Source organism: Choristoneura fumiferana, chromosome Z (genome assembly GCF_025370935.1).
Source record: "Choristoneura fumiferana chromosome Z, NRCan_CFum_1, whole genome shotgun sequence".
NCBI classification, from domain to species: Eukaryota; Metazoa; Arthropoda; class Insecta; order Lepidoptera; family Tortricidae; genus Choristoneura; species Choristoneura fumiferana.
This window is the reverse complement of record NC_133472.1, coordinates 9,380,397-9,406,099: the sequence shown is the minus strand read 5'-3', so window position 1 is coordinate 9,406,099 and position 25,703 is coordinate 9,380,397. Positions and strand designations below refer to the sequence as shown.

The 25,703-nt window shown below is 38.4% G+C and overlaps 1 protein-coding gene across 12 annotated transcripts in view; it reads right to left on the bottom strand.

Annotated features, from left to right (window-relative positions):
- The window catches only part of shi (dynamin-1 shibire), a 32,914-nt gene that overhangs the window by 180 nt on the left and 7,031 nt on the right, over window positions 1-25,703 (bottom strand). For 2 of the 12 annotated variants that reach the window (XM_074085305.1, XM_074085314.1), the window contains exons 3-17: window positions 22,451-22,600; window positions 18,888-19,091; window positions 18,295-18,487; window positions 15,094-15,303; window positions 14,422-14,629; window positions 13,927-14,064; window positions 13,338-13,495; window positions 10,745-10,789; window positions 10,245-10,351; window positions 9,777-9,964; window positions 8,947-9,066; window positions 8,140-8,175; window positions 5,029-5,238; window positions 3,266-3,500; window positions 1,836-1,989 (exon numbers count right to left, since the gene is read on the bottom strand). In XM_074085305.1, coding sequence (XP_073941406.1) covers window positions 1,836-1,989; window positions 3,266-3,500; window positions 5,029-5,238; window positions 8,140-8,175; window positions 8,947-9,066; window positions 9,777-9,964; window positions 10,245-10,351; window positions 10,745-10,789; window positions 13,338-13,495; window positions 13,927-14,064; window positions 14,422-14,629; window positions 15,094-15,303; window positions 18,295-18,487; window positions 18,888-19,091; window positions 22,451-22,600 — 2,356 coding nt within the window. Of the gene's footprint in view, window positions 1-1,816; window positions 1,990-3,265; window positions 3,501-5,028; window positions 5,239-8,139; window positions 8,176-8,683; window positions 8,699-8,946; window positions 9,067-9,776; window positions 9,965-10,244; window positions 10,352-10,744; window positions 10,790-13,337; window positions 13,496-13,926; window positions 14,065-14,421; window positions 14,630-15,093; window positions 15,304-18,294; window positions 18,488-18,887; window positions 19,092-22,450; window positions 22,601-25,703 lie in introns of those variants that run through there. The other 10 variants (XM_074085348.1, XM_074085356.1, XM_074085382.1 and 7 more) reach the window with 8 other exon arrangements.

Sequence of the window (25,703 nt, the reverse complement as noted above, 5' to 3'; positions counted from 1 at the left end):
CACACTGAATAATATGCAATAATATTATTGACTAGTATATTTTTATATGCGCAGTCTTAAACGCAAATGGAATTAAATATGCACAGTTTTAGCAAAAAATTACGACACAGATAAAACGAAAAATAACTACTTTTCCTCGAATTAAAATATCATAATATAACACACATATATATATTTATATATAGGAGAAGCACATGTTACATATAATAATGCATATTATGGCTGTTACATCACCCTTACAAATGCTCTTGGGAAAGCGAAGCTCACACAGTAAGTGCTGGGCTGAGCGAAGCGCGCTCACGAGATTGTAAAAGACTTATTAAATTTACTCAGTGGTTCGGCACAGATATAGGTACACCATAATAATCAGTAGTATTTAATTTCAATACAAGCTTTTCTGTTAATTTTACTTTATCAGACTGCATCAGACATACAACAAATAAAGTCGTCTTTTTACCACTGGAAGTGGATGAAGGTCGACTTGCAAAGGTTTCAAAAACACGAACATACATAAAGTTAAGGTTGAAATTAAATGAGCTCGTAAAAGAGTAGTTAAGTTCCACGGAGCCACCGCATGCATTCATTGTATCAGTCGTTTTAGTGCCATATTACCCACATAAGAACCTAAGAGGAAAAATGGAAACTCCTCCACCATATTTAGCAATAGCAAAAAATGAAACCAGTAGTGTATTTCATCAAGTGTATGCTACTTAAAACTAACAAAGAGTTTTCACTGAATGCTTTTTATGCAATTTATGCATCTGAATTAGGGACACGCCTAAAACCGCACTTGATTACATGTCCTTTAATTTAACTGCCTTAATCAAAGACGTCGATGCACCCTTTGACCGGCAACGAGACGAAACCAACTGTTAAGATTTGCCGTGTACGTACATGTGAGTATCTGATTAAAGATCAAATTTACGTTTAGCATTATGATGAAGTTGCGTCTGGCGTAATGACTTTAGTACGCATCGGTGACGTTCAAAGGGAATAAATATCTTTTTTTTTTATTGTCGCCGACAGACATAACTGACCATGAATGACAGAATGAGGGCTATCGTTTTTTTGTCTTACAAGATGGCGCCAATTTTGCGTGAGGTTTTCAAGTGTGGCTTTCAAAGTCTGTTATTACGGGCGCGAAAACAAAGTTAAGATTAAAATACTACTTAATACATCTTAAAACCGAACCATACAAATATCGAGCAACCACAGTCTTGCGTAGTCCTGTTTTGTTCGGAAAAAAGGGAGGACAATAGTTTTCGAAAGACAAAACTGTCTCAAACAAAGACATTTATTGCCCCTTATCGCATAATTGCCATAATTAATTTCAGGTAATGCAAAATATTCACAAAATTATTCTAATTATAAATAAACCCGCGTAGCTCACCCAAAAACTATGAGATTTGACAATTCGGAGACCTCGCGCTACACTAGCGCCTCTAGCGGCGAATTCATACGCGAGAAGTCATTGCGAAAAATCAACAGTTTTAGAAAGTGATCCATATGTGCTTCTCAATCACAGTAAATTTTTTACTAAAATAAGTTTTCGATCTTAAATGGTCCATTAAGTATGTGTTCAATTGCACAGTCAGCTTCAAAAGTAGATATCTACGCGTAATATGTCGCATTAAACAATAATACTGTGACAGTACGTAATTGTGCCAAGCTAACAAGTGACCAGGAGATAGTCTCAAGCTACTTATAAGGCCGACCGTATCAATGGAAGTCACCACTATTAATCAGACGTCCTTGCGAAAGGCAGTGCGGCAGTGAAGGACATGTTACTTCTCATAACGTGGTTTATTCCGTATAGGGTGGTTGTAGGTACTCACGTGGGTATGAGCGGGGCAGGCAAGCCGGCGCCGGGTTGAGGACGGCCGCCGGGCGGCATGGGCGCGGCGCCGCCGGGCCGCGAGGGCAGCGGCGGCGCGGGACGCCCCGTGCCAGCGCCCGGCGGCGGCGGAGCGCCTCGCTGGCCCATCGCACCTGCACCGACAACGCGGAGAATGAACATAACTAACTTAATAGCCCATCGGCGCACCTTGTACTTGTACAGTCAGCATGAAAAGTAGCGGATCACTTTTTTACTTTGGCGTATTAGCACATTTGTGAAATTTGTATGGTGTTAAGTACGTTGTTGTAAAACTACAAAGTACAAAAGTATGCAGCTACTTTTCCTACTACACCAACACTGATGTCTGTGACTTATTAATGCGTGCGTGTGTATGTGTGTATCGTAGTGCCTTAATGCGCTGGATCGGTTGCATCGAGTCCGTTACAGCGAATCGTTATATCCAGAGTTATTACATTACCCGGGACTTTCGGGGCACGGATGATTGACATTAGCCAAAGAGTAGGCAACAATGTAAAAAAGGGAGTGCACTCTAGCTGGTTTCTACCTAATGAATAATTAATCAATTACTAGAAAAAAAAAACATGATATTTAAAATACAAAAATATTAAATTTTCGTAAGATGAAATCGTTTTAATCAAATTAAGTTTGAAAAGATTTATAATAAATTGAACTTGGTTTTAAATAAGAATTTTGGCTATAGCACACTAAACATCATGAACGAATTGTTACAAGGCAATGAAGTAGAACTACGATCGCAAACACATCGTGCAACAATTGATTTCTTCAAGAAATTTAAATATGCATCTATTACAACTGCCGACGTAGAAAAATCATTCAGTGAGTTAAAATTGATATTTACATCAAGACGCCGCTGCTTAACTGTTCCAAATTTAGAAAAGATATTAATAATTTATTTCGAAAATAATATCAACTACTAAATTTACTGCAGGTAATTAATTAACGTTTTTAAATTACTATCTCATAGCATAAGCCTTTGTACTAAACCTAAAGTACTAGTATAGTTTACAATTCGCAGTGAGGTAATTCTTCATTAGGCATAATGATGTTTTGTCAGAATAACCTATCTATTAATGTCTACTCTTTAGCAAATCGTTCGTGCCCCGAAAGCCCCGGGGTATGGAACTTATTTATTCAAAGTCAAAATATCTTTATTCAATTTAGGCTATAACAAGCACAAAGTCAAAATTTTTACCAACGGTTGAAAAAAACCTCTGTTAAGAAGAATCCGGCAAGAAACTCAACGACGTGCTCAAACAAAGCATGTGTTATTCGAGTCCACTCAGTTCGTTCATTACCCTTTTTAGTGCAAGGTGTACATGAGGCGCGTTGTCTATCAGTCTATCAACTAATCAGTCAACCAGTCACCTTACTCTTTCGTATACATACTTTGCTGAGTTGGGTTGGCTCGTCGCGGCCCGCCGGGTGAGGGCGGCGACAAACGCGGGTTTGAATCAAGCCGGCTCTCGAGCCAGTCGTTCTTGACTGGCGGCGGCACGGGCGTGCTCACGGTCGCCATGGAAACATCGCCGATTATGTGCAACGCCTCCTTGCAAGCGTGGTACATGCGGAGCATCTCCTCGCGCTTCAGAGCTTCCTCCGGGGATTCCTCCATCATTTGCGACTGGAATTGACAAAGTCAACGTAAATGTGCAATTCCACCAGTGTGCGGCACCAGGCAGGGTGGAACCTTTGTGCTACTTATGTCATGTTGACATCTCATACTTTTGTCTTGAACTTGGTTATTAAAAGGTTCCAGCCTGGGTCATGATTCAATTTGTTCGACTGTACTTTTTTCAGCGGTCAATGATGAAAAAAGTTTGAAATATTGGAATGTTTATTCCGTTTAAATTGCCTTATTGAAATCACTATAACTACGAATACATATTAGATATATATATAAAGAGTTGATAACGTAAGTAGGTATTTGCTTGCAAGTGTTATTTTATTAAGATAAATTAACCGCATTGATAATAGTTGGAGGGAAACAATAATGTACAAAATACCACAAACGGGACTTATCACGCTATTATTACACAAGTAATATTTACCTCGACGTTTCGGCAACGTTACAGTTGCCGTGGTCACGAGTAGACTGAAGTGTGGGGTGTTCGGAGGTACGATCGGACGTTGTTAGTGTTGTGTGTCGGTGTGATAGGGTGACTAATAAAAGTGACCAAGTGCGGGTAGTTCGTGATGCGAGTGCCGGCACTATTAGTGATCAAGTGCGGGTAGTTCGAACTCGCGCTGCTAGGCAGACTTGACACCCCACACTTCAGTCTACTCGTGAACACGGCAACAGTAACGTTGCCGAAACGTCGAGGTAAATATTACTTGTGTAATAATAGCATGATAAGTCCCGTTTGTGGTATTTTGACTATGAGTGAGAATCACGAAAGTTTACGTTATAATAATGTACAACTCGGAATGTACGCGCAATAATGTACGACAGGATAATCCGAACCATTATTGCTTCCGATTATCATGCCGTACATTATCATGGTCGCGCATTATCAGGGCGTATAAAATATTGCGCGCGCTGTAATATACGTAGTGATAATCTGAATCCAATAGATTCGAATGAATAGACATTTTTCGCCGCGGATCGAGCGAGCGCAGCGAGCGAGATCGATATAGTCGGAGCAGATCCGACCCGGCCGGGTTAGGTAGGCTGCCGCCTCGTTTGCACGCCCTCCTTCGTTAGGTATTTTTTTTATTTCAATCGCGGAAGACATAATGCCTCGGATTATCACGTTGTACAGTATTTCGCGTACATTATTGGTTCCCTGCTAGTTCGGTACGGGGTGATAATACACGGCATGATAATTCGTGCACATAAGCACGGACTATCAGGCCGTACATTATTTAAGCGTGCATTAACAAGTCGTACATTAACTACACCCTAGTTGGATACTTCGATAATATCGGTAAAAAGCGGTGCTACAATCTGTCAATAGCCGCACGCAACATTCCGGGACCTACTAATAAGTGACGTCGCATTTCAACTTTACCGTACTAAATCTACGGAAGAGTCGCGTTTTGACAGCTCATAAAAAGTGTATAAATTAATTGGCAGTGTCGAGTAATCAGATAAGTAGGTATTGGTATGTTTAAAAGTTCCAATATCAAGTCATCTAGCACCGTAGCCTCACCTGATCGCCGGACGCATACAGGTGCGCCAGCAGCTCCCCGTTGATGAAATCTTTGGCATTGTTGATGATCATCATCATGATCGTCTTCGGCACGAGGTCCCTGGTGGTCTTGGTCACAATGCGCATGTAAGAGTCGACCAAGTTGCGGATGGTCTCCACTTGACGCTCGAGCTGTGGGTCCATGCTGCTGGATCCCGCGGAGTCTGAAGACTGTAAAAGACATTCAGGTGTCTAATAAAGTATCGGTCTTTTTACTATAAGGACTGTTCAATTTACTAAGTGGACAGTAAAATACAGCTCTACTCATTATTATTTTTAATTATCACTATAAAATGCTACTGAGAAATGAAATACCAAAATAAAACATTCATTTGTTGAAAAAAAAAAATCGGACTTTTGGGCGAACTCAACGCATAAGTGCTTGCAGGGCTCTTTTTGTCACTTTTCGACAAGCTGCAAAACACATTTTTTTTAACTCTGCCAATGGTTTAGCTTCTAGGCCATCCTTTCTTAAGTGCCTCTTTACTGTGGCCCAGTAGCATTCGATAGGGCGGAGTTCTGGGCAATTTAGTGGATTGTTTTCTTTTCGAACGAAATCGATGTGTTTTGAATTTAATAGACCCACGGTCTGGCCGGCATAGTGAGCACTTGCTAGATCAGGCCAAAACAAAGGTACCATATATGCTTTCTATAAACGGGAAGAAAACGTTTTTGGATGCATTCTTTTCTGTAAATGTCCACCAATAGTTTCGGTTGCAAAAAAAGACTTAGTTTTTAGGCCACAAGAGCAAATAGCCTACCACACAAGGACTTTCTTTCCAAATTTAACAATTTTTATAGACTTTCCCTCATCGAGTAAATTTTCACCTATGACGGCATTGTAATACTGAGGCCCCGATAACGTATTACTAGCAAATTTTTCATACGTTTCGTCGTCCATTAATATGCATCGGGATTTGTCCTGCAGCAAAATGTTGTACAAGTTGTGCAACCTTTTTTTGCACCGTATTTGCTGGTCGGCACTTCTTTTTGGCATTTTTCGCTTTTTGTAGGTTCGCATACTATTTCTCTTCTTGATATTTTCTCTTTCTTAGCAATATCGCGAAGAGACATGTATTTTTTCGATGCTAGCAGCCTCAGCACATTTTCATCGACTTTTGGATTTGCTGGGCCGAATTTAGGAAATTTTCAATATAATACTCTCCAAATTTTTAAATGATTTGGTATACAGCTGACTTGGCACATTTAAACATTTTTGCCATTTTCCGTTGTGAATATTGGCCTGTGCACCATTTTTGCAAAATCAATTTGCGATTTTCCATTTTAATTCACTCCATCATGAAAGATATTTGGTAGTTAACGGAAATGACAAAACTATTGACAGACAGACTATTGGTAAAATCATAACTATCAACTGTTTATAGAAATAGTGTGTGTTTATAGAAAGTCGAAGTTTAAGTAGGTTTAAGCATGTCCGCTTAGTAAATTGAACAGTCCTTAGGTAGTCTAGGACGCGGGTGCGTTAGAGCAAGGCTATCTCACTCTAGCGTGTAAGCGCGTCCCTCTCGCAAGGACCTTCATGCACGGCCGCGGACAGCGGATTTGAACGACAGTTATGAAACTGTCTATTATTTTATTACTGAGTAAACGAGTAGTAGTTACCCTTACAGCGTACACTTCATTTGATGAGCGTTTTATTTAAAAATAGGGTTATGATTAGTAAATATGTGTAAAAACGTAAGACAGTACGCATTTTGAGGTATTCACCGCTCGCTTAGCGTCAGCAAGGTGTAGTAATGAAAGTAGTTTTGTGTATGTCATCTTTAACACACATTGTGTTCTCTTACTGGCAACAACTTGGAATAGATATGCGTGTTTGTCACGCTAGTTCAGAAATCCAATAACTTTATAACTATCTTTGAAATACATGGCGACTTCAAATAAACTTAAAATTTTAATTGAGCATTGACCAAAATATTAAACTAAGCAGCATTTAACGTATTTATTAAGTTTTTGGCGTTATTTGAATAACACAATATAAAGAAGCGTTTGCTCTTCCACCACGTGCTTTAAATTCAGCTATTTCGGGCTACCCGATAAGCTAAGCTTCTCGTTTATAATAATTATCAGTGATCGTGATAGGTAGAGCTAATTTACCTAAAGTTTGTGAAACAGAGACGAAAAGTGGAGACTTCTTCAGATCAAAAATTTTTTTCGGGACAAATTTGTCCCCGTTTTGGGACATCGTTTAAATATAATCAAATCACAGCCGTAACACCTTTACCCAATTATTTGATTACGAGCTTTAACCCGCGGCTTCGCCCGTATTAGAAATGAACTTCTCGTCTTACCTGAACTGTTATATATTATGCCCGTGCAATTTTTGTTTTATTAATTTATTAATAAAAACCATTCCTAGCACCTTTATATCAATTATTTTAAAAACAATCTGGATCTAAGGAAGTCTCCACTTTTCGTCTCTGTTGCACGAACTTTAGGTTAAATAACTCTACCTATTCCGATTACTGTTAATTATTCTTAATTCGAGATTTAAACTTTGTACATGTTCAATTTCTGATCTGGTTAAGTAACTAGTGTATACCTATTAAGGTTTATTCTCACTGCTTGAGCCCCAACCCCTATAGATTGTGAGTAAGCGTGTTAGTGATTTATAAAGAGTTCTGAAGTACTAAACAGTAACTACACACTTACGAGCCACAGTCCACTTGCATTGGATGCATTTTACTTACCACTAACCCAAAATACACCACAGTCAAACGAAATTTTCAAACATGAGGACTGAACTGTTAGACTTGCGATAGTGCGGCGAAATGGATGAGAGAAAACCAAGACTAAATGACTCATGAGGCTGCGGATCTAACGTAAGCGTATTAAACTTTGCTCCTACGTTTCAGCCGCTTTAAATATATAATACAGTGCTGATACATACAGCATTTTAATAATGGATATGCGGAAAACTTTAGTTAAAATACTTTAGTTAACATGCATTTTATACCACGATCTTATAGGAAAAATCTCTCATATAGCTTATCACCTGTACACATTTCCAAAATCCAGCAAACAAAACCCTTGCGACAAAGATTGACTTACTTTCTTACTTCCACCCAACCCCGGGAAGGGAAATAACTAAAAATAAAACAAAACATAAATCAACGGAACAAAAAATAGTTTAGACAGATGACGAGCGCCGGTGCCGCTTCAAGTGCGGCAAGGACAACTTGACAAGACGAACTAATCGTGCTGGCCCAACAAAAGTATATCAAAACGAAGTGAAAATATCGGTGATGTGCTGTAAATATACTCAAGAGACTAATAAACTGCATGAACTTTTAATGTGAAGTTGATGTACTTTGTTAGTCCAAGAGTGTAGGGGAACAATAATCTCATTAAGGAACGGAACCAGGTGAGCACTCATTACATGCCTTACGCTAGATCTCATAATGTATTTCAAGAAATAACAAGCCAAATCGAGTATTTGTAGGATAGAGCACAACATAAATACATAAATAGATACACATATGACATGATTAATTATTAAATTCTTGAAATCCACTACTTAGCACTTAATTTCAACAGTGTCTTGTTAGCATGAATCAAAACATGGAGCGGATTCGTGTGTCTCACGTAAACAAACCTCTGTTCCTTCACCCTGTAAAGCATGGCAAAACATACATCAACGTTAAACGTAAAACGGACATATATGCTGTAATATCAAATACATGACAATACATTCATGACATACTATAGTATTTGTTACTTTATGAAGCAATAAACTGCTTAGATATGATTTGTAATAGATAAATCAGGATTAGGGGTTAGTACAGTCATCGTTGAAGGAAGAAGTTGAAATGATAGGCAGGCCATACACCGAGTAGGTCACGATGTGAGGGAGCTTACCTCGTCGCCGTTGGCCGCTTCGGAGGTCTTCTCAGGATAGACACCGGCGCGCAGAAACGAAGCCTTCCACGAGTCCACGTCGTCTTGCGTCTCGCAGGACAACTCCAGCTGTTTGTAGTCCTATAAAAATATCAGACGTATTAATCACTAACCCTCACTCGCGGCTTCTCAAGCGTGAGCTATTAGATGCGATAGTTGAATCGAAATTTTGGGATTTTAATTTGTGAGTTGTGGTATCAAAGTTTGCAAACCATTTTTAGACACTTCTTGCTATCCGGTTGAACTGATGTTCGGTATAGTTATGTAGGTTTGATAACAATACAACAAGCTGGTAGTGAAACTTTGGTGATCCGGCAGGGATCGTCTTTGCAGGACAAAACTCTTCAACGTTTAATTACATCGACTTGAAACTTGATACAGATTATGTATTTCAGATTACAATGCAAGTTCAGTCAACAAAATATTTTATTAAAATTGTTTTTTTATGAACTGAAACAATTACTTTGCTCACCCGCCACCTTATGATAGCTACGTTTATTGCGTGTTTGTTGGTGGCTGGTTGTATTGCTCTGAAGATGAGCTCTGAAACGAAAACGCGTCAGTGTAGTGTGGAGGTGGTGATAGATGCGTTTGTGTAATTTGTGTGTGTTCTTACAGTGTGGAGGTGGAGGAACTGCATGAAGCATGAGCTATCTGCATGAACTATCATATCATAAGGTCGCGGGTGAACAAAGTAATTGTTTCAGTTCATTAATATGGACCTCCGCAAAGTAACATCTGATTCAATAAATTATTTGTTTTTTTTTAAAACCTTCTTGGTTGTTTGTTACCTTGTAGACGTTCCTGCCTTCGGGGTTGAACAGCGCGAACATGTGCCGCCGCGACATGAACCCCTGTTCAAGGTCGCGCAACTTGAGTCCGTCCAGCGGCAGCATGTATTTCTTCTCGCGCTCCTCCTCGTCCTTGTACCACGAGATGCTCTCCGACGTGAGCACAAACCAGTAATCGCGGGAACCTCCTAGGGCAAAAACAAACTAACGTTCGTCCATAACAATCGGTAGCTATCAAGCGATACCCAACTGCGCAACTACTCGTAGCAAGAGATGTCAAACTCATTTTCGATTGCATTGACTGTTTTTTATACGCAGTCGGGCTACATTTTTTAAACTCGCTGTTTTAACCAACAATCCTTCAGCGTGCTCGATTAAAAATTTATGGGAAAAAATAGTCGGATAAAATTAAACGCTCGTCAGTCGGTAGCAATATAGCGCCTAGCTTAGTAGCGTTTATGGATATACCTTTCATTATTCCCAGGTTATGTATACACATGTAACCTTTCCTGATAACTTGGTTACCGAGCGCGCGGTGGCCCGACTTCGTCGAGTTCTCGGACTGGTTTTGAGCACTGCAATGGAGATAAGTGCAAGTTAGCAAAAGGTCGCTGACAATTTTCAGACTATTCATGGTACCCAAGAAAAAATACGTCCCTGGTAGCTTAAAGGTCAAAAAGTGAAGTTAAGTGTGATTTTTTACTAGGGATGCGCTCAGAAATATAATCAGGTGTTTCATGTTCCTAATACAAGCCAATGTGTGATTATATGGTATAGTTAAACGAATCTGATAGTTTCAATGACTGGGTTAATCACGAAAGCAATCACGGAGGTAATTACCCCATTTCTTTGTTTTTTTTTCAATGTTTTTTTTCTGAACACACCGCGAATATCTTCATCATTCAAAAACTACGACCCATCATTCTCTTCAACCAAGGACCTTCATTTCTTTGGTCTCTTTTACTAACCCAGAAGAGACGTTTTCAGAATTCAATCCAGATCTAGCGTAAGACCTGCGAATTCGAGTATCTTTGAGCCCCAAATATAAACGGCAATATTGTCTAGCATTACAACTTCACCACACGAAATCATTATGCACGATTTCTAATGAATTATGTAATTTCAATTTGTCCTGAATTAGACTACGTTTCCACCAGAGACGTGCGAGGATGGGTTGCGTTGCGAGGAATGTGTTTTTCATGATTGGTTCATTTATGTACCTATTCTCGCTCCACTCAACTGTTTCCATTAGAGCTGTGCTGAGCAAGGATAGGTAAATGAAGCGATTCTATTGGTTCATGACATAACACATTCCTCGCATCGTATCCTCGCACATCTCTGCTGGAAACGGAGCCTTAGTTAGGCTATATCTAATCTCTGTTGTTCAAATGGCAGCTGGGATTAGTAGAGTAATAAAACCAACAATATCAAAATATTTCCTATTCGCCATCACCTGCTACTGAAAAGAAAAACTGAAAGTGCGGCCTTATAATTTTGACTCACTAATGAATTGAATGTTGTACTCCGTGTGTTTAGTTGGTTAAAAAGAACGCATCACTTATCATTGGTGACAAATGATGCAATGTTCGATGTTTTCGTGTGGTGTTCAGGAGTATTACTGAAGTACACTCCGTGAGCTCTTAAAAAACCTTCGGATTGTAGAAGCATGCTTCGGGTATTGACGATGACATGCGATCATGATATGCTGTTCTGTTCTGTTATCAACTTGCTAAACTTTTCAATGTTACCGTAAAAAGTTATGTAAAGAATAACCATCAGTACAAAATAAACCTTACTGTAATAATATTACGTTTCTTTATCTTTTTCTAGTTTTAACACAATATGACTTTTTGTCATTATACAAATAAAACAAAATCAGCATTTTCGAATTCTGACATCCTTAATTTAAATAGAGAACACTCTGCCTTAACACACTACTTTTATTTGGAAATATATTATAGAGCTGTTGTTACTGTATCTACTTCTCTTGGGTATGTCAAATTAATTTTTTTGCTTTGCTTTCGTTTAATATTTTTTTGATGTACTTTTCGATATTCCCGTTGCTTCTTGAACTCGGTCTTGAACCTTATTAAAGTATTTACGATCAACAATGTTCTTGAAACTTTGAGCTTCTTTACAATATATTTATAAACATTATAAACAATTTCCCGCGATTGTCCATTTACAGAATTACCCTGTTTAAATTGACCTCCCATGGAAATCAGTTTCCAAAAAATAACAAACTCAATAAATAGTAAGTGGTGGTTTTAACTGCTCTATATAAATCAATGAAAACACAACGAGTGCACTCCTCGCGTGATGGATTGCTACTAAGTCAAAAAGACAGTTGTAGTAGTTATATCAAAATACTAACGAATCCTTCCGACTTCCCCCGAAACCCGAAGGTTTTTCTAAGAGCTCACGGATGGTATTAAATTAAGACTTATTCTATACAGAATCCTGACCTGACAGCGCTAGCCACGACACGATTAAAGATGTGTGATGTAGATGTGATAGAATCAAACCGTAGAAAATAAGTATAATTCTAGTGACTGCAAGACATTTTACCCTTAACCTCTAGAATGCTTGAGCACGAATCCGTACGAAATTTAATGAAAATTGGGACTGTTCGAGACCTTAGAGAAGTGAGTCTTTTATTACTGTACGCACAGTCGGTTAAACCATAGTATTGGCCGTACAGTCACCAGCACCAATATCTGACACAACAAGCGTGCATAAATATCTGATCCGACTCTATTTCTAGTGCCAGAAGGACGTGTCAGATATTTTTGCACGCTCCGCTGTGGCAGATATTAACGCTGGTGACTGTACAACATATAACAAATATTTTATTTTATATATATTAATTCTTATTTCGTCAAGCAGACATTCAAAGGCAGGCTTTGCTCCATTATTAGCTTATTTTACATCGTAAAATCTGTGCAAAAATTCAGCTTTCTAGGTAAAGTTTGAGCTGGGCCTTAATGAGTCAGTCAGTCCGAACTTATTTTATTGATATAATTTACACACCAATGTCTTTCGAAGGCATGTCAACCAAGCTAAATAATTATAAAGCTGGTGATAAATTTACATCAGACTCAACATGTGGTTTTATTATCACTGGAATGATAGCAAGCAAAGCATTCACAACATTTTATTACTCCTTCATGTAGATACAGTAACAGTAATTGCCAACATTAGTAGTCTTATTAAAAGAATGAGGTCAGAAAGTCTAATTTTTTTTCATGAAGTTCTATCGTACTTTCTAGTGAAAATAAAAGTACCTACCTAGTGAAGGAAGAACACGCTGCATCGATTTTTAAGTGGGAGAGACATGATTCGATACTTTCATATTACCCTCGATTCATTGAGTGTCAGCTCGTTGAACCTTTACCGTTCTTCTCAACAGAGGTTTTACCGAACCGGTGGTAGATTTTTATTGACATTCATAAGTGCTTGTTATAAGCCTAAATTGAATAAAGATATTTTAACTTTGACTTTGCATCGAATCCGATGGTAAATAATAACAGAAAACCAAAGTTATTAGTTTACTTTACATACTTGGCGAATCCGATGAAATCCTCGTGGTTTGTGTTCATGTACGCGAGCTCGCAATCTATGAGGAGCACGAGTTGGTCCTTGCATTGGTTCTCGCGCGAGCGCACGTGGGACATGATGATGCGTTCGGTCTCTTCGCGCAGGCGCGGGTAGCGTGACATCTGTGCAAACGTTAAGCCACTTACTAATAGTACCGATGTAGTGCACAACAGTTTTCCAAGGTATTTTATCGGAAAAGTTCGCATTTATCGTGCTCTCTCAATTCGATTCAGTAACCATCGTACAAGACGAAAGTACATTTTTTGTTTTGACATTTGACACTAAATAATAAAGAAAGTTCCAAATTAATGAATACGAAAATGTCACTTTTTCAATAATGAATTGACACTTCGGGTCGCGTCGTATTCCGATTGAGATCCGACTTTTCCAGAAAACCTTTGTGCACACAAATGTAATAGTGTAGTAAACACAATGTTGCTACCACAAACCAAAGGGCAAAGAACTTTAAAATTGTGATATATTTTTTCCTTTCAAAATTACGAACGGCAAAGGTTATCAATAAATTGTGTAAGACTTTATGAATGTGACTCACCCTCTCGGTGCAGACGCGCACTACGTTGGAAAGCTCCTGCACGACGAGATCCACGCACTTTAGGCACGGCTCCTTCAGACGGCCGATCTGTTTCTTGACGATCGCCTCGAAAGCCATGTCGGGAGTGAACAGACCCACCTACAGGCAAATAGGACAGTTATACGTCAGTTATACGTGCAGTAGCCGGCATTCTCATAGAACATTCCTCGTATAGTTAAAACTGTTAACTAAAATGCAAGCCTTCCCGACACAAGCGCAATGGCTGCGTTTAGAGTGCCGCGTAAGGTCGTGTTGCGCGACAAGTTTAATATGACGGTTAAAAATGGAGTAGCCGAATGACCAGCACTGACTCCACCCCAGGAGTCCGCATTTCGGCTGAGGCGGGACCATTCCCATAATAAACCAGTTCATATGTATATTATAACTATCGCATTATTCGCACGCATCATACTGGTTTTCGCTGTTAGTATGGACCTATAATGGTATTCAACTTACCCTGATACCGTGAATGTTTCGAATGGCAAAGGCGATCTCGCGACGCAGTTCCTTCTCATCGAACTCCATCTTGACAATCTCGAAGGGGAACCGCTCGTGGAACAACCGATTGATCTTGGCACCTCCAGAGAGCTCGATCGTGTTGATTTGGGCAGAACCAGAGCCTTCGATGGTGCGTTCGAAGTCGGTTTGCAATTGCTGAATCATTCTGGTGAAGACCATAATTAGCTTTAAGGTTACTCTAGATTTACAAACTATAAAAGACAATAAAAGTGAAATGACGTCGATCGGCTCGGTTCTGTTCGGCTAGCCCAGCCGATCGCCGTCCATTTCGTTCTTCGATCGTTAATTACAGCCGTGCTAACGGTACTTTCCCTCCCTATTCTATCTATCTATAAAAACAAAAATAGACGTTTTGCTTTTGTTTCATGTACAGTCATCACAAGTTCATGAACTTGTGAGCAAAATTTTTATCAAAAATATCTGGACACTACTATATTTTTAACGGTGTAGAAGCGTGTTCAGATATTTCTGATCAAATTTTGCTCACAAGTTTATGAACTCGACTGTAAGTGCGACTTAAACGTGACCACCAAATACTGACCTAAAAAAATTGGTTCCTGATCACCAATTAAAAATCATCGTGTATATTCTAAATGTATGAATACTCACTGCAGCATAGCCTTGGTCTTGATGGATGGATCGTCGGGGCGGAAATGCTTGTACTGGTCGACATCTTTCTCAAGGGTCAGCAGCTGTTTCTGCAGCTTGTCGCGGAGACCGGGTAAAGTGTCGCGGATGTGATTCGTCAGCTGCTGATTGAGCACTCGCTGCAGGTACGGAGTGCCGAGCCGGTCCGCGAGATGGCGGTACGATTGGTGGCTGTGGGATATCAATCACAGCTCAGTCAATAGGAAATATTATGCACTCTGCGCAGGGGACGACACTAGCACAAACCGTAAACAAACTGCAATGACAACGTCAGTTCTCTTTATAGTTTGTAGCCATGACGGATCATGTCATGACATATTTATTAGTAACAAAATCCATACTAATATTATAAATGCGACGAAAGTGTGCGTGTTTGTATGTTTGTCCATTTTTGGCATAAATATAGTTTATAGGCAAGAGAGCTACTTTTTATCCCGAAAAATTGCACAGTTCCCGAGGGATCAGCGCGGGTGAAGCCGCGGGCAAAAGCTACTAACATGATATTTACATCGATTCATTTCGAAAATTATATAATAGCATCCTACGGACATTTAAAAGACATTATTTCAAGACATTCAAAAATTACGTGGTACATACGTGCGGGTTTTTTATATGTCAGAAACAAAAAAACCGGCCAAGAGCGTATCGGACACGCCCAAGATAGGCGAAAAATCAACAAATATTTTTTAAGAATTTCGTATTGTGTATGGACTCTTCCAAGTTTAGATATATTTTATACTTTAGGCTGCTATTTACTTTTACTACTAATAATTCTCAAGCAATCCTAGCCGTTATAATTTTCCTTGTAAATTTGATATACTTAGTACCATGCTGAATTTTTGCCAATTTTTCCACTCAACAGTTTAGATTTTAGAGGGGTGGGGGGACGCTCGATTTAAACGAAAATTTGCACTTTAAAGTTGAATATTTCGCAAACACATTACTAAAACGAAAAATCGTACTGGCAACCCCTCCATGGTTTTAAAATACCTATACATCGATACCCCACAATATAGGGTTAGTCGAGCAAAAAAAATCACCCCCACTTCACACCTATGGGAGGTACCGTAAAAAAAATTTTTTTATTTACCACTTTGTCAGCGTGACTGATATGAATATTCATGCCAAATTACAGATTTCTAGTACTAATGGTCTCTGAGCTTAGCCGCGGACAGACAGACGGACAGACATGGCGAAACTATAAGGGTTCCTAGTTGACTACGGAACCCTAAAAACCACACAAGATCTTACTTGAGCCTGTGATCAAATTAAGAACGACTTCGAAATAAATTCGACAAACAACGACAAAGTGACACAGCGCTTAATTAAGACAATTATAAAACAAAAGACTGCATTATACCACTTAACCCTTCAACTTGCTTATTTTGCAAATTTGTTGATTGTTTTTGTCAGTCATTTGATGGAGTCATAGAAGAATTAACAAAAGAGCAGAGTTTTGCTACACATTTGTGGTTTGGCGTATATCGTAGTCGTACTGTAACAAATAGAATTATTATTATATCCCTAAGAATTTTCATTTTATTTATAATTTTAATCACATATTGCTCACGATTTTTAATCACGATTGCTATAAAGGCATTTTAAAATGAAATAAATGAATGAGTATGAGTATGAATATGAATAAGAGTTGAATTTTATTCCTAATGTCGGTTCCTTATGGATTCGCCTATACGACAGACTAGGGGTAGCGCGGATAAAAAGAAAAGCTATCTCGATTTATGGTTATCGACGTAGCGTATCAACTTTTTTATAAAGTTCCTAACTAAAGTGTATTAGGTTTAGCAAAAGAAGGTGAAAAAAGCGAGTTTGTTTGATGTCTCTCTTGGGTGTCTGTACACTGTCACCAGCCGTCATCTGTCACAACAAGCGTGCATAAATATCTGATACGACTCTATTTCTAGGGCCGCAAGGACGTCTCAGATATTTTTGCACGCTCCGCTCTGGCAGATATTAATGCTGGTGACTCGTCATGATTTTTTTAACATGGAGATGACCGTAAATTATTTCGCACGGACAGCGATATAGACCAACCGATCAAAATATGAATTCGCTAGAGATCAATGTCGTAAAGAAAGTAAGCAAATAAAATAAAAGCATTAAACTTTATTAAAACATGTTATGGTTCTTATTCAATCATAGACATCATAGTACAGTGAAGGCTGTTGTACGAAAGATAGATTTGTAATTTATTTACAATCAAGGGCACGCATGGCACGGTTCTCATGGCAGAGTAAATGTAAAGACTCAACACCCAGTCACTAGTCATTACAGAGGAAAGACTGAGTTCCTTTGTTTTAAAAGGAGATTTTATTTGGTATTAATGATTTGAAGTAAACACAAAAATGCGTAAAGCAAGTGAAAAATCTATGAATGAACGAAAAAGAGGAGGTTGGGCACTGTTGCATTGGAACAGCGCAAAATATTTAGCAAAATAACAATGGCATTCCAGTATAAAACAAAAAAAAGAAAATATTACGAACTAAGGAAAACTAATAGCAAAACATTTGACATTTCATCTACAAAGGATTGTACAGCACAGAAACTTCCTCGTCCTTCACACTTCTTGTAGTTTACTTTTGTATAATCTCAAAGCTGGGAATCGAACCCGCCTCTTTTCGCAAAACATTAATAAATTAATTTGTTTTGACCCGAAAACAAAAAGATGTTAACAGCTAGAGCTGTTGGAATACTAAAAGATACAACATGTAACTTCATACAAATATTTCAAAATTACTAAAAGATAAAATACATTTCACCAAACCTTTCCATCTTCAGGTCAGGTCACATACTTAATTAAGACATTGATAACGACAATTTCGCTTAAGCACAACTAAATGATGACAACAGGTGTTCACATATTTACGAGCAGCTCGGCCGCTCAACAAATATTATGAATTGATCAACAACCCCACCAAAAATCAAAATACGCTGACAACAGTTATGCAGAAACGAGTCGCATTTTTGACTCTTAACTGGTGTGATCGCGTTAATAAAACTGTCGTGTACTTACCTTATAATTTCTTGCTATTTTGACGCAATTCAAAACACACCATCAGAGTACATCGAGTTTTGCTGTGATCAGATCAATCATTTACCTTTCTTTCACGGAATAGTCCAATAACCAACTGAACCATTTCTTACCTGAGGAAGAACTTCCTCTCGGCGGCCAAAGCGGCGGTAATATCCTTTCTGCCATCGATGTCCTTCTGCGAGCGATTGACGACGCCGATGTAGCCGCGACGCAGCGGCAGTAGCTTGTTCTCGAGCACGTCTCGCGCGTCCGTGCCTTCGTCCATCAAATCCAGCTTGGTGATCACGCCGATGGTACGCAGACCTGGACGAAATGAACCATGTTTTATGTTCCAGGCAAATCTTACGAGCTAAACACGCAGAGCGATGTGGTCGACCAGGTTCAAATAACCATGCTTTGGGCGATTGGGCTCCCCTGTCAGTAGAACGTCTACGTCTATTTAGCCTTAACATCTATCAGCAGTTAAGTTCAGTTTATAGGAAGGTGGGCTGAAACCTTAAGAATTCTTTTCTTTTCATAACAAAGTAGTAGCAAAGTTAAGCATTGATGTCAGTGGCGTATACCAGTGAACATAGCACGCTTGGCTGTGGCGCGTGTATAAAGTATTTAAGTCTTTGTCTAAGTAAGTAGTGTGAGCGAGAAGGATACATGCTCTATGTCTACTAATAAGTTACGACCTCTGCGGACTGCATAATGACATTACCTTGTGGGTCAACCTCTTTGGCAAGTTTGAGAGCGTCGCTGTTGGCGAGATCCGTGTTGGCAGGCGTCACGGCGAGGATCAAGCATGACTCGCGCCTGATGAACTGGAAGATCATCCCTTTGATCTGCTGCTCAATATCCGCCGGCTGGTCACCAATGGGCACCTTGGTCAGCCCCGGCAGATCGATCAGCGTCAAGTTAAGTACTGGAGAGAAGGTTTTATACTTGAAAAGCTGGAAGGAATATTTGCTTACGGCAATGAGCAGGTATTGGTGTGCCCCCAGAGTTGAGGTCACGCACATAAGAAAATATTATGTAATATGTCATTTCATTCATTCTCCTTTTATGCAATCAGTACTTTATGTAGCTGTGTGTGTAATCATTCACTTCAACTCTCGTGGCACTATCTATGTATACTATCATCGGTATAAGGTTCAATCAATAATAAATCAAAATAAAAACATTTATTTTTGCTAAAACATAGACAAAGTTGGTACAATTGACATGTCAGAACAATAAACTTGTGTATAATATCTCTGGCTGCTTGCTTTTTCAAGTACAGCCAGCAGCAGAAGTAGTTCAAAATGTTCAAAATGATCTAAACACTCTCAATTATTACCTTGGCATAGAGTCGTGTGTAGATCATTTTGAGCACACCGTAAACGCTCATCCACTTCTGCTGCTGGCTGTATATAAATAATCTAAGTCTGACATACTTAAGTCCTATACCTCCTATACTTGTTCGTATTCCTTTGCTCTACACCATACTTTTATATCTGTGTCTTTCAGACTGCATTAGTGAGTGCAACCGAGAATAAAAACAAGTTACAATCAACTAAATCATCATTACCAATGAAGCACCGCCATACCGCCAACCGCACTCCCTATGAGCCATGGGGGCTACTGGCGAATGCGTATTTCAGTAAATAATATTATATCATTTAATAAAACCAGTGACTTATGGTTATTAAAATCTTCACTAATTTGCGTGAAAAAATCTGCGTTTCTTAAGAATGCTATACCTACTGTTTGCTAAGGAGTGTCATTTCTCGTGTTAACGAAGCATTAAATGTAAAAATAAATAGATTACTAAGTTCTGGCCGAAGCTTTGAACAATACAAAAAATCTTTACTTGCCAACTGGTAATGGTAACCCTACGCTCAGAGTACCCCTGCAGGGAATGTTGCACGAACGACCTAATGGGGTCCGTGCGGCGGCCGAATGCGTTAAATTACGGATCACGGTCACACGTACCGACCTTCATACTAAGCGAACGATAAACTCATTATCAAGCGCATTCTATCCCGAAAAATGTCCTTCACAGACGAGAATTAAATCGTCCTTGTTTTCGGAATAGCGACAGAATTACAACGCCACTTGAGAACCCTCAATGTACACAAAAACTACATGAATCATACCAGTAGATAATGACGATAAGATAAAAAATAACGTCCAGTTCAATCTAACTCTTGAGGTTATTTATGACTTGAGCATAGCGGAAAACAAAAAGTGTCAGTACAAAGACCGTGTCGGAGTCATTGCATTGTTTTTCAAAAACAAATGAATCTAGGAATTGTTCAGTAGGAAAATGAAATAGTCAGAAATTCATCATGCTAAAGTTGATTGTGCTTCATGGAAAGTACGACGATTACACTCATTTTCAAGTATCGCTAAACTAACTATATTTTAAACTATTACAACTAAACTGTCAACAAAAAGAGATTCTGTCACATCTTCTGAATCTAATAGTAACTAATGTGAAGAACAAGTGGGTGCTGACGGTAGGTATATTTATCATTGTCACAATAAATATTTCTTGAACATAATAATAGCAAACATATTATTTTGTATGTATACACTATTGTATCAAACTAAATAAACTTGACCAATATTAAGATGCACGTACAAAAGGTGAACTTATCCCGTTGAGGGATATTCTATATAGGCAAGAAATATCTGTTTGGGAATGCATTATAGTTTTAGGCGGTTTATTTAATCATGCATGATTGTACCGATATGTATCTTTTTACGTACTTATTTATAAAAGTATCCACTAAACATAACATTTATAGTTTTAATGAACAATGAATTATTTTCAGGTTACAAACGGCATTACAATAATATTATTAGTTGTGTCATGCTCCAGTACTGAAGCAACAATTGCCGCAACGGTCAGATATGCCTACCGTTAGTAGACGAAAACAGTATTAAAAAATAAACAAACATTTATTTATCCGTACGCCGCGTCATTAGGCGTTTCCCTGAAACAATACGCGAGCGTGACCGATAAGACAAAAATCTGTTTTATCACGAATATTGATAAGTAATTTTATCGATGTGGAACTACTTAATTTAAAAAATCCCTGTAGATAGACAGAATTAAGCGTTAACTACGTTTTCAGGAACAGAGAGACAATGTACTTAGAAAGCAGATTTGGGAATAATTATCAAATTTCTACTTTTAACAAAACGTTACCGATGGCACAAATTGTGAAAGCGGAACAAAACAAACACTTTCACAGTACCTGACCAATTTTTCTGTAGAAATTAAGACCATTTTTAGTATTAGCTACAACTAAACAAAGTCGAGTGCTGGCTTCCTATCTTAAGATTCTAAGTCATTGTCATTAGTATGATTATACCTGAGTCACGTCTAATAAGCTGGAGATGCCTTCATTAAATCAACAAGTCTGATACTAGTGACGGTTGAGTAAGCCGCCACCAAAAAGTCAACGGCTTTGTAATGTATATCCTATAGGTATTCAACATGAAATGATTTACTGCTAACAATACCCAAACGAAAACATGTAGGTATAAACTTTGAAAGTAGGTATAAAGTTAACATCAAATCAAAAGATCAATGAACACAATCGCGACATAAAAGAATATGAATGGAACCAGAAAACAGTGGCTTGTAACGCAATAATCGCTGGGTCTCAATTGGGTCAGGGGGAAAAGGACGAGCGAGGAGTGGCATTGATTAGATTGATCGAAGGTAGACTTGTCAAAGGTGAACGATTAGGTTACGCATGACGTCACGGCGCGGAGGCCGCGCGGTGCCGGCAGTGGTTAAAGAACGCAAGAACGCGTCACACATAGCTCAGGATCGCTATGCGCGTGAGGCTCTTTGTTGTCCGTTTACATGCACTAACGTTGTTACGTTTATGGTATGATCAAGTCTAGACACAACCGCATTGAATATCGCGTTATAATATAAGATAACCTTCTTTCCGGAAGACAGCTCCCAATGCAGTTATTCAATTACAAAAGGGATAAATGAAATTTGTGCAGTAGGATATTAGAATAATCCTCGTTGGAACATCATTAGCAGCCAATTCTTCCTATTTATAATTTAGAACAATAGAGAAAGAGCAACGATGCATCAGTTAGTACATTTCGTTGACGGAAATGAGAAACGGGGCTAATGAATTGTATTTTACCAGACCGTGGTCGTTGTACGTTCTGCGCAGGTTGCTACGGCCTAAATCATAATGAAACAAGTTGAAGGTCACGCTTCATGCCAAAGTTGTGCTAGAAAATGACAGCGACTATAAATAAACTTACCATTAGGTGAGTATACGCGTAAATTGATGGGCACAGGAGAAATGCCTTTGTTGGAGCCCGTGATGCGATCTGTCTCCGCCTCGATCTCGGCACGGACCTCATTGAAGTCCACAAACTTCTTGCCCTTGCAGTGCAGGAACTCAGCATATTCTGCCAAACAAAAGAAAGATCAATAACACCACCTTAAAAGTTCAAAAAGTTAGGTCGCAACAATGGAAGTCTGCAAGTAATAATAACGTTTACGGAAAAACAAAAATATTAATCCGGAATTACCCATAGACCCTTCCCTTCATTCATTATAATTTCCCAGAAATGTTGTGTAATTAATAACTAGTACTAGTGAAAAACTCAGAATTTGAAAGCCTAAATTAGAATCAAAACATGGAAAAAATTACTATCAGTTTGCCTCCATTATGACAATTATAAAAAATAGGAAAAATGGTATCACAAGTTCAGAATTAAGTTAGTTTTAATATAGTTTTATCGAAAAGTTTAAAAACATAATAAAAAAAAAGTTATAAACGTGTAAAGGTTCAGTTAAAAAAAAAAGCACGACTTTCTTTAAAACAAAAGGTATTTAAAAAAAAACTTAGTTCATCCGGTCCTACATTTCGCCCCTATGATGCCACGAAACCGCAAACATACGTACACGAAAAGTCTAAACGTAAGTAAGGTATTTTCATCGATCGATAAAATGAAATCCAAAAAAAATCCGTGTGCTTTTTTATTGAATAAAGGTTAGTTTAGTTTATTGAAAGAAAAGTATTTATATTGTGTTATGTTGTGTTAGTAAAACCATTTCATACAAGAAATATTTATTAGTATTTTAAAACGAAAATCACGTGGCCCTTATTTTCTTTAGAGGAGTGGGTATACGGGTACATCAGGAAACTTATCAATAGATACGAACCTAGCTCATATCATAACTATTTTATAACCTGCTATTTTTATGACTAGATGCTAGTCGTTCAGATTCCATTCGTTCGCAACAAATAACAACCGCGGTACCTATTAAACGATGATCGCCTATAGAATAGACGTATGCAATTTAAATTGATATATTGATACAAACCGTAACACCAGATGCTGTATTATATTTGCATAACGAAACATAGATATGCAATAATTCCCATGAATTTCTCTTGGAACTACATATTACATGCGTACCTATATAACAAGTTGTTATGATTATAATAAGCTTATGTACACCTATTTAATAGGTTCAACGTAATCACCATACTAGTTACCTAGTCTATTCATAGACGGGCGAAGTTATGTCACTGCACAGAGCAGAAAAATAAAGCAGTTCTCACAATAGGTACTGCCAAAAAATACATTGTTCTGAAAGTAGCTTTCTGTATTCTAAAAATCCGTCAAGGACACGATCGATTGGCTGAAAATGATGGACAATTCACTGCAGTCGTTAGCACCATTCAGCGATGTGACGTTTCCAGCTACTAGGTTAGTCAGTCCATCTCACTTCATCGGATGGGGACATGGATCTAATTAGTTTTATGGCACGGTAGTTTAACCAATTATAAAATCGTACAAAAACTTTTGTTAAAACAATTACATTATTCTGGTAAGAATTATATCGCGTGCATGGCGCGAAACCGAGTAAAATCGGATACGGAAGCAGCATCCTGCCACATACAACATACAACAGCTGCGTGCACTTTGCACTAGCTACTAAAAATGATTTAGCTTTATTATTTTCAATGTTTAGTTCAGATGTTTTAGACACATCTATGAGTATTTCTACCAATTTTATTAAGCCCTTCTCCCTAGCTACTTTGTACCTACAATTTATTTACGTTATGAACTAGCTATTGTCTATGACTCTTTCTGTGCTGAATTCGTTTATCAGTAGGTATCCATGCAATTTTCCGAGATAAAAACTCATATACCCTTCCCAGGGTGTCACAGGCATTATCTTCGTACACGATTTCATCCAAACCAGTTCAGTGGTTTAAGCGGGAAGAGATAACCGACAAACAGAATTATATGCAGGTCTGGTCTTAACAATATAAACAAAAATAGTAGTCACGATATTTAAGGATTGTTGTGCATATGAGACACCAAATTGAGATTCCAAGTATTATAATCAAGTAAGCATTTTTCACCCGTCTTCCTTCAAAACTGTTTATTTCGTACTCGTTTATTCATCTTTAAACAACAAACAACACCATCCAACTACAATACTAAAAAGATAAAAGTAGGTATGAAACAGCCAAGCGGACTCAATCGCCGCGCCTCCATCCAGGTTGCTCAATGAAGGAGTCTTCGCGAGCACAGGGTGAGGGTTTTCAGACTGTTTCCAGAGCCCCAATCCTAGATAAAATGGGTTGTTAGAACAAAAGACCAGTCTTGCGGTTCCGCGTGCACCTTCCACTGATAATAAGTTCTTCTGTTTCATAAGTATCTGTCCACGAATCCGACATAATTCTTAGTCAAAGATGAGCTCATCTTTGCATTAAATGTTGTGATGAAAATCTTAAAAAGTATGTACGCACGACTCTACTGCCAAGGCAACACTCTGTGTTTAGATCGTTTTGAGTAACACAACCGCTCACCTGCTTCTGCTGTTGACTGTACGTACAGTCGAACCATTTCAATCCTGACCCATCGCCCAGACAATGTAAATGTTGCAAAGACGTGTAAGCAGGGAAACAGCAAGACACGTTTCTTTGTCAAGTCACTAAAAACCTCTCTTGTTGTATAGCTTTATTATAAATGCCTCAATTTACATAGCTACATAGAATGAGGTAAAGCAACGCTATGAATATTGGCTTTATACGTTCACAATTCGCTACTCGCAATGAGCCAATTAGTTGCTTGCTTTAACATTCATTGACGCGCTGAAGGTTAATGAGCAACAATTTGTGCATAACTACAAAACGAAAACCATGCTCAGGTTTTACTTTTACGTTAAATTTTATAGAATTAAGCCAACAACAAATCGGATAACACGCGTAAAATTTTCACTAGTACTTTGTTATTACAAATGGACCGAACCCGACCCGATATAGGTAACATAACACAAGGTAACATAAGAGTCCAAACAGAACTCTAAAAATTAAGTTTAATAAAACACAAGTCTTAATAGAAACGAGCTATGTATTTTACCCCGATCGGCGACGTCTTCCAATGGTACGGAGCAACCAATGTCTTATTTGTTAGTAAACAAACAAGAACAAAAGACGGATTTCTTTTTTTCTTTTTCTTTTTTTGACAAGCTTTTATTTAACTTGTT